We start from the raw sequence: 7,614 nt of genomic DNA, 5'->3' as shown, positions 1-7,614 counted from the left end.
AATGCGGACACTGATAGTGTTGGTCCTTGTTGTGTATTTTCGAATGTGCTGCCAGATGGCTTGCTGAATGGAAGGCTTTGTCACAGACTTTACACTTGTATGGCCTTTCGCCGGTGTGAGTGCGGATATGAATCTTTAGGGAAGTTGACTGCGCGAACGTTGATGAACAATGCGGACACTGATGCTGTTGGTCCTTATTGTGAATTTTCGAATGTGCTGCCAGAATGCTTGTTGAATGGAAGGCTTTGTCACAGACTTTACACTTATATGGCCTTTCACCGGTGTGAGTGCGAATGTGAATCTTTAACATGTTCAAAGCTGGATATGTTGCGGAACATTGAGGGCAGACGTGCTTTGGAGGTCTTTTACGATGGCTTTTGAGGTTTCTCTGTTCATGATCGAAGAGATCATTCGTTGTTTGCAGCTGTTGCCCTCTCTTCGACCGCGCATCGACCTCTTCGTACTCTGATTTAATTGCAATTTGATTATCCTCTGCCTCGAATAAATCATCAGGTGTGTTACCACAACATTCATATGTCCTATTCGCTTGATGAACAGTACAACACTTCTGATTCAAGTGCAAATCCTTCGCCTCATCCGACGTAGTAACTTCAGTTTCAATTGACAACTTTGTGCCATCTGCACACATGTTCTTTGACATGTCTCGACAGTGGTCTTCTCGATCCTGACAGACCAATTCAAAAGGATTTGTTTGCAGCTCGTCCTGTTCATGATCCAGTATAGCATTCGTTTGTAGCCGATACTGCTCATCGACATCTACATACTCTAATTTGATAGTAATTGCTTCTGCTCTTCTGTTTTCTTCTGCTTCGAATGGTTGGTTGGCACAACATTCATATGTGCTATTAGCTTGATGAACAATACAACACTTCTGACTCAAGTGTAAATCCTTCGCTGTATCCGGTGAGGTAATCTCCGTTTTAATTGACAGTTCTGTGCCAACCGTTTGTTCGCCAGAGTGGTCAAAATGGTCTTGACTGATTCTCGCTGTGTTCTGCAGTTGAATAAATCTATCGACCAAATCATTGTTTTCATTGCATCGCCAGTGAAACAGATCCATCTTTTTCAAGCGCGCTTCGCACATCGAGCACAAATACGATAGAACTCCAGGTAAGAAACTTATATGGAAAAATAAGAGTTTCATAGACCAGTTTTTCTTGTGGAACAAGGAGATGTTTGTTGTTTCAATTTTACTACCTCAAAACCGATAATATCGAAGATTGTTTGAAGTTTACATTACCAGGAACCGTCGCGCGTTAGAGCAACCAAAGCATCAACATCGGCCGACACTATCGGATAGTCTTGCGGTTCTGAAAAATGATTCGCTATCATATCTTTAAATCCTTATTGAACACGAACTTACTCAACATCGTTCTCTTTCTTGATAAATGCCGAAGTTTTTATTTTGCCTGTAATATATCGTATATTTAAGCACTTTTGTAAAATCGGCCACTTTGCACTTTAATAAACAGAGGATGCTTCAATGTGTTTTGCCTTTTGACAGCTTATGGAAAGAGAAAAAGAAAGAGCCATATTTTCTTGCATGAGCAGAAAGAACCATATTTTCTTGCAAGAGCAGAAAAATTCGAATTTGTTCGTCAACAACGGCGTCTGTCTTTCATTTCAGCGCACTCATTTCGATCATTTGATTAAAATCGTTTATATGCTGCAACGGATTAAGTAAATTTACTTCGATTCGCCGGATGATGACTACAATTATGATGATGCTACCACTTCCACTACCGTTATATCGCCGTGTCTGATAATCACTTTGTATTTCCTGTCCAAAATAATGGAAAACCAATACAAAATTAATAAAAAAGAGACTGTACTGTACGCGCAATTGAAGACGACAAACGCTTTTCATGAACGTCTCTTTGCAGTACTTCTTTTTCGACTGTTTTAGTATCCACGTTTAAACAACAGAAATTGTAAAAACATTGTTGTTTGTACATACAAACTCTACAAACTTCCCCGTACCCTGGCTGACATTTTGTATTTGCTTGCGTTTGGCCGCCCGCGCGATCGTGATGCAAGAAGTCGAAGTATGGTCCTGAGTTCTAAATGTCCGAGAAATTTTAAAATTCCTTTCTGCACGGCAAACACTTTGTTTCGTTGCTTGCTTTACAACCGTTTCCATGGTGATGTGCTGCAAACATATGCATTCTTCTGTGGTGTAGTGCAATTTTCGGAGTAGTTTCAGCGAACCGCAATGAATCAAAAACCTGTTTGGGAGGATAGGCAAGTCAAATTCGATATTCCATCAATGTAAGAAGGGATGTGGGTCGGAAAGAAGTACACAGCACAATAAGATTCCGTTTTACTTTCAGCTACAAAACGTTGCGCAGCGGCGAACGTATGCTGGAAGCGTTCGACTGCGTAGAGGATACTAAGGGCAACAGTGGAGATACGGGCCGCATTCTGGCGACCAACCTGCGAGTAATATGGTACTCGGTGACATCCAATCGCTTCAGTCTTTCCATCGGCTACTCCTGCATACTGACTATGAACACCAAAACGGTTGTATCGAAGCTACGAGGCACGACACAGGCATTGCACATTCTCGGCGTCGGAAGTAACTCGCGCTTCGAGTTTATCTTCACGCACATGCTGGCCAACACGAAACATTTCGCACCCATTTTCGACATCTACCGACTTTACCAGGCTTCGACGATTTACCGCGAACTGAAGCTACGATCGTCGATCTTGGTCGCCGGTCAGCTGCAGGTCTTGCCACAAGAACAACTCTTCAACACCATCAGTGGCGTGTGGAATCTCTCCAGCGATCAAGGGAACCTGGGGATTCTGATCATCAGTAACGTGCGCTTGGTGTGGTTCGCCGAGATGAACAATAGTTTCAACATTTCGCTCCCGTACCTGCAGATTGCCAGTGTACGGATTCGCGAGTCCAAGTACGGGCCAGCTCTGGTCATTCAAACACTGGAAACTGGTGGTTCATATGTGCTCGGTTTTCGTATCGATCCCTCGGAACGGCTGGGCGACGTGTACAAAGAGCTACTTTCGTTGCACAGTGTCTACACGGAAACGCCCGTGTTTGGGGTCGCCTACGAGGCTCCGGTCGACACGGAGCGTCCTCCGAGTGAAACGTTCGACGACATCGAAGAGTTTGAATCGGAGGCGGGGGGAGAAATTAATTCTAAATTTACTGCCTATCTTGCCGAAACTGACAACGGATCGACCGGTAGTGGACGCCAGCCGTTCTATTGCAAGGAGCTGGGCTTCGCAATGGAATCCCTGAAAGAAGGATACACGGTCAAGGATCTATGGGATGTGCTCCCATCGCAGTAAGCGGACCTACTTGGAATGGAGAAACCGATCCGCATGCGTATAAACACACCCAGTCGCGACCTGCGTTTGACAACAAACTTTTTTCCATCTTTTCATTGGGAATTTTGCGTCGTTCCGCAATAAAGTTACGTTTATTGAAAGTTAAAAGCTTCGTCGTGTTATTATGGGTTTTAATGAGGCGTTTAACTACGTGCTTTTCAATAATCCCGTCTCAAGCAGCATGTGGTCGCTAGCGGCGAACGGCGCCAAGGCTGTGGTGGGTATCCCGTGAATCTTGTTTCGCGTTTTCACTCATGTGTGCCGGTACATTGCAGGGCCTCAAGCCGAAAGCTTTAACTCAAACGGCTGCCACGCATACGGTTGCTGCGGTGGCCACTGCCTCGCAGCAAGCCCTTCCGTCGCTTTACAAGATCCTTGGCCACAATCGACACATTCTGAAGCTGGCGGGACTAAGCGGTGCTACGGCGGTCATGCTGGGTGCCTACGGTGCACACCATCGGTTCGCGATGAATGACGATGAAGACCGTGATCCGAAGAACATTTTTGAAATGACCAATCGCTATCACTTTATCCATTCCCTGGCTCTGTTGGCGGCCCCTCTTGCTCGGCGTCCTTATTTGGTAACCCATTACCTACATCCTTTGGGCTGTTCACGCGTATTACTACTGATTTCGTTTCGTTCCAGACTGCACTCTTGATGGTGTCCGGAATGGGGCTGTTCTGTGGCTCCTGTTACTACATTTCTTTCACCAACGATCGACGCGTGGTGCAATTCACTCCGGTCGGTGGATTTTTGCTCATCTTCGGTTGGCTGTCGTTCGCAATTTAACTCAAGACAGAAATGGCACACCCAAAGACGGTTCTTACAATTCATTACCCATGTACTTTAGCATTTGGTAGGAACGAGGTAAAATAAACATCTTTAATCGTGTGTATGTTGCGTGAAACAGTTTACAAAACAATTACTTTGGGTTTCAAATTGCACCGCTCGATTACGTATTGCGGCAGACAGAAGGTTGGATTGACGGGCTTCAAACGTTTGTCGCCTAGCAACGAAAGGGCACCCAGCCCGAATAGGGTGTGAAAAATATCGGGCATGTTCCCGGTGCGATCGGCAAACCCGCCCGTTTCCGCGTCCTGGCAGGAAAGGATAAAGTGCTCCAACTTTTCCGCGCTTATCCAGTGCAGCCGACCGATGATGGTGAGCGAAGCCAGCACCCACCAGGAGTAGCACACGTCCGGTAGCTTCTCAGGGCGCCCGTTCAATCCTCCGCTCGGTAGTTGCCGCTCACACAACCACCACGCCAACCGCTCGCAGTCCAGCCGGTGCAGTTGATCCGTGATCGACAGGAAGCCAACACAGCAGTAAATCAGCCCAGCGTGACTTTCTGCGCTCGGTTTCGACCCGAATCCTCCATCAGCGTTGCAGCATGCCATGACAAAGTTTACCGCCTTCTCCAGATCGATCACTTCCATGCGGTTCTGCAGAAGGAAAGAACGTCCCGTTGGGTCAGCAAACAATTAAGCGATCGTAGCGCTCCGTGCGACTCACAATCAAGCTAAGAATGGCCACGGCGCAGAACGAAAAGCGAGTATCCACTTCACCCCACTTGTCACCGAAGAAACTTCCGTCGAGCTGCTGTAGCGACGCGACGTACTTGGCGATCGTCTGGGTGTCAATCGCATCGAGACTTTCGTAGATAACAAGGATCTGGACAGCACTGAGCGTGTACAGGATGTGCGGATCGTGCCCATCGCACGCAGCGATCCCACCCGTGATCGGGCATTGGCACTTTCGGATAAACTCGATGATCGATTGCTTCTCCAGGCGGTCCAATTTGTCCATCAGATCGAGCCCCGTTACACCCCAATAGATGCCGGACATTCGCAAAAACTCCGTCATGCAGTATTCCTACGGAGGGAGAAGCTAAACGTTAAAATTCGAGGCACGACGCCGTGGCCGTGGCACTTACGTAGTCGTTCTTGTCGTTGCCATGATTTGCAATATAGTCGACGTGCTTTTCAAAGTACAGTTCCCGTGAGTCACTGCTTATTGTCACATCATTCGAGGTGAAGGCCTGCGAAATGCACAGAAATCGATTACGAATGGAACGGCAATCATATTGTACAGACTCTTTTCTTACCATTGCACAAGCGAGCATTACTGGCCCTCCGCAAATCGGTAGCAAATGCCAGAAATTTAGCTCGACCGTCTAATCAGGAATGACCTTAGGAAAACAAGGAAATGTCAAATTCATTAGCGACTTTCGCCTTTTCAGCGCGCACAGTTTGCACCGTTGGAACACTAAGCTTACCTTTCGCCGCTGACAGGTCAACCCGAAGCGCTTGACAGATCGAAACACGTAAAATTTAGTAACGTCAAATAAACAAACGCTGGCTTTGATTACACTTCTGCGCTAAGTAAACATCTGACCAAATGATTCACTACGTGCAACGTACGTATTCGCGTACCCTTCGCTGATAAAGAACGGCTTCATTTTCGGTGCCTGCGGGATTAGTACGTGCGGGTGAATCATACGGCGTAGCTTGACTCTGGAGCTTAAGAGCTTATTGGCAACATCACCAGCGAGCGCCGGTCCGGTCTTGGTGTTGAGCGGAATTTAGCACCGCCGCCTGCCCAGCGAAAAGCGAACCACCTGATCGAGCGGGGTGAACCACAGAAACAACGTACGTGTCAGTGTATTACGTGTCGAATCGGCCGAACGATGGGAGTTGTTGGAAAAGGCAACGGGATGCGTGCACTCATCCTAGTCGGTGGCTACGGGACGCGGCTCCGTCCACTGACTCTCAGCACACCGAAACCACTGGTAGAGTTTGCCAACAAACCGATCCTCCTGCATCAGATCGAAGCGCTCGTCGAGGCCGGTGTCACGCAGGTTATTCTGGCCGTGTCGTACCGTGCCGAGCAGATGGAGGCTGAGCTGAAACTGCAGGTCGAGCGGCTCGGCGTTCGGCTTATCTTTTCACACGAAACCGAGCCCCTTGGGACGGCGGGCCCTCTGGCGCTGGCCAAATCGATTCTCAGTGAAAGCACCGAACCGTTCTTTGTGCTCAACTCGGACATCATTTGCGACTTTCCGTTCAAAGAGCTGGAACAGTTCCACCGGCGGCACGGTCGCGAGGGTACGATCGTTGTGACTCGCGTCGAGGAACCCTCCAAGTACGGTGTGGTGCTGTACGCGGACGACGGGAGCATCAAGAGCTTTATCGAGAAGCCGCAGGAGTTCGTGAGCAACAAAATCAACGCCGGCATGTACGTACTCAATCCGTCCGTGCTGCGGCGCATCGAGCTGAAGCCTACTTCGATCGAGAAGGAAATTTTCCCCGTGATGTCTCACGAGAAGGAGCTGTACGCGTTCGAGTTGCACGGTTTCTGGATGGACATCGGACAACCGCGCGATTTCCTTACCGGCATGTGTCTCTACCTGACCTCGCTGCGCCAACGGCAACCGGAGCGACTGTACGGCGGACCGGCAGGCTTCGTGGGGAACGTGCTGGTTGATCCGTCAGCCAAAATCGGAGCAGGCTGTCGCATCGGTCCGAATGTTACCATCGGTCCGAACGTGGTGATCGAGGACGGAGTGTGCATCAAACGGTGCACCATTTTGAAGGACGCCATCATCAAGTCACACTCGTGGTTGGACAGTTGCATTATTGGGTGGCGCTGCGTCGTCGGGCGCTGGGTACGACTCGAGGGCACCACCGTGCTCGGGGAGGACGTAATCGTGCAGGACGAGATCTATATCAACGGCGGGCAGGTGTTACCGCACAAGAGCATAGCGCTCAGTGTACCGGAACCGCAGATCATTATGTAGGGGCGTCCGTGCCTCCCGCATTCTCCTTCAGCCAGACCAAACTGCCGAACGCCTGTGATGAGGGGCCAACGGTGTTTTGCCCGAAGCGGGCACCATACGCGAAAGCGATGAGCGATGAGCCAAACCGGTTTTCTTCCTCTCATTAACGTTTAAATATAGGCGAATCGGAAGAAGCATCCGGTTGCGTGGGTTTTTTGTCGTAGCGTCCACGGGCGCCCAGTAGACAATCAACGGAAGCGGAATCGACAGTGCGGGCGGGCATTTTTGTTTTTGTTTAACCGAAGAATAGAGGGCCTGCTCTATTGTTTGTTCACGATGGATGCGAAGATCGATTGGTAAGAGTGAGCACACTCGAATTCAAGAGTTGATTTTAATTTTATGTAATCCCATATTGCATTCCAGAAGCGAATAAAATTGGAAACAAATTTTAACACCAAAAGTTGCAAAA

At 48.6% G+C, this 7,614-nt stretch overlaps 5 protein-coding genes across 5 annotated transcripts in view; 3 read left to right on the top strand and 2 right to left on the bottom strand.

Moving 5' to 3' along the window:
• The window catches only part of LOC131210018 (zinc finger protein ZFP2-like), a gene marked incomplete at its 5' end in the record, with an annotated part of 1,798 nt that extends 1,701 nt beyond the window's left edge, over positions 1–97 (bottom strand). Inside the window, one exon of the mRNA XM_058203200.1 lies at positions 65–97. Coding sequence (XP_058059183.1) covers positions 65–97 — 33 coding nt within the window. The remainder of the gene's footprint in view (positions 1–64) is intronic.
• Positions 98–2,073: 1,976 nt separating this feature from the next.
• On the top strand, positions 2,074–3,455 carry LOC131212127 (Bardet-Biedl syndrome 5 protein homolog). Its single transcript, XM_058205875.1, has 2 exons — positions 2,074–2,289; positions 2,352–3,455. Exons 1-2 carry the CDS (start codon positions 2,234–2,236, stop codon positions 3,328–3,330), a joined length of 1,035 nt encoding a protein of 344 aa, XP_058061858.1. The 5' UTR covers positions 2,074–2,233; the 3' UTR covers positions 3,331–3,455.
• LOC131212129 (transmembrane protein 256-like) lies at positions 3,414–4,299 on the top strand. Its single transcript, XM_058205877.1, has 3 exons — positions 3,414–3,586; positions 3,645–3,950; positions 4,016–4,299. The coding sequence occupies exons 1-3, from the start codon at positions 3,494–3,496 to the stop codon at positions 4,157–4,159; spliced, it is 543 nt and encodes a 180-aa protein (XP_058061860.1). The 5' UTR covers positions 3,414–3,493; the 3' UTR covers positions 4,160–4,299.
• LOC131212128 (geranylgeranyl transferase type-2 subunit beta) lies at positions 4,232–5,607 on the bottom strand. Its single transcript, XM_058205876.1, has 4 exons — positions 5,475–5,607; positions 5,304–5,408; positions 4,883–5,242; positions 4,232–4,812 (listed from the first exon to the last, which is right to left on the bottom strand). The coding sequence occupies exons 1-4, from the start codon at positions 5,490–5,492 to the stop codon at positions 4,282–4,284; spliced, it is 1,014 nt and encodes a 337-aa protein (XP_058061859.1). The 5' UTR covers positions 5,493–5,607; the 3' UTR covers positions 4,232–4,281.
• Positions 5,608–5,824: 217 nt separating this feature from the next.
• LOC131209590 (mannose-1-phosphate guanyltransferase beta) lies at positions 5,825–7,592 on the top strand. The gene has a single exon (XM_058202690.1). The coding sequence runs from the start codon at positions 6,057–6,059 to the stop codon at positions 7,164–7,166; it is 1,110 nt and encodes a 369-aa protein (XP_058058673.1). The 5' UTR covers positions 5,825–6,056; the 3' UTR covers positions 7,167–7,592.
• The last annotated feature ends 22 nt before the right edge of the window (positions 7,593–7,614 follow it).

This window comes from Anopheles bellator, chromosome 2, assembly GCF_943735745.2.
Source record: "Anopheles bellator chromosome 2, idAnoBellAS_SP24_06.2, whole genome shotgun sequence".
Lineage (NCBI taxonomy): Eukaryota > Metazoa > Arthropoda > Insecta > Diptera > Culicidae > Anopheles > Anopheles bellator.
Note: the sequence above shows the minus strand (reverse complement) of the source record. Positions and strands in the feature narration are given on the sequence as shown.

Coding starts and splice junctions, on each gene's coding strand:
- LOC131212127 (XM_058205875.1), top strand. CDS start 2,234: ATGAATCAAAAACCTGTTTGGGAGGATAGGCAAGTCAAATTCGATATT. Junction 2,290..2,351: donor AAATTCGATATTCCATCAAT/GTAAGAAGGGAT, acceptor TTTTACTTTCAG/CTACAAAACGTTGCGCAGCG.
- LOC131212129 (XM_058205877.1), top strand. CDS start 3,494: ATGGGTTTTAATGAGGCGTTTAACTACGTGCTTTTCAATAATCCCGTC. Junction 3,587..3,644: donor CGAACGGCGCCAAGGCTGTG/GTGGGTATCCCG, acceptor GGTACATTGCAG/GGCCTCAAGCCGAAAGCTTT. Junction 3,951..4,015: donor TTGCTCGGCGTCCTTATTTG/GTAACCCATTAC, acceptor GTTTCGTTCCAG/ACTGCACTCTTGATGGTGTC.
- LOC131212128 (XM_058205876.1), bottom strand. Junction 5,243..5,303: donor GCAACGACAAGAACGACTAC/GTAAGTGCCACG, acceptor CTCCCTCCGTAG/GAATACTGCATGACGGAGTT. Junction 4,813..4,882: donor TGGCCATTCTTAGCTTGATT/GTGAGTCGCACG, acceptor TTCCTTCTGCAG/AACCGCATGGAAGTGATCGA.
- LOC131209590 (XM_058202690.1), top strand. CDS start 6,057: ATGGGAGTTGTTGGAAAAGGCAACGGGATGCGTGCACTCATCCTAGTC.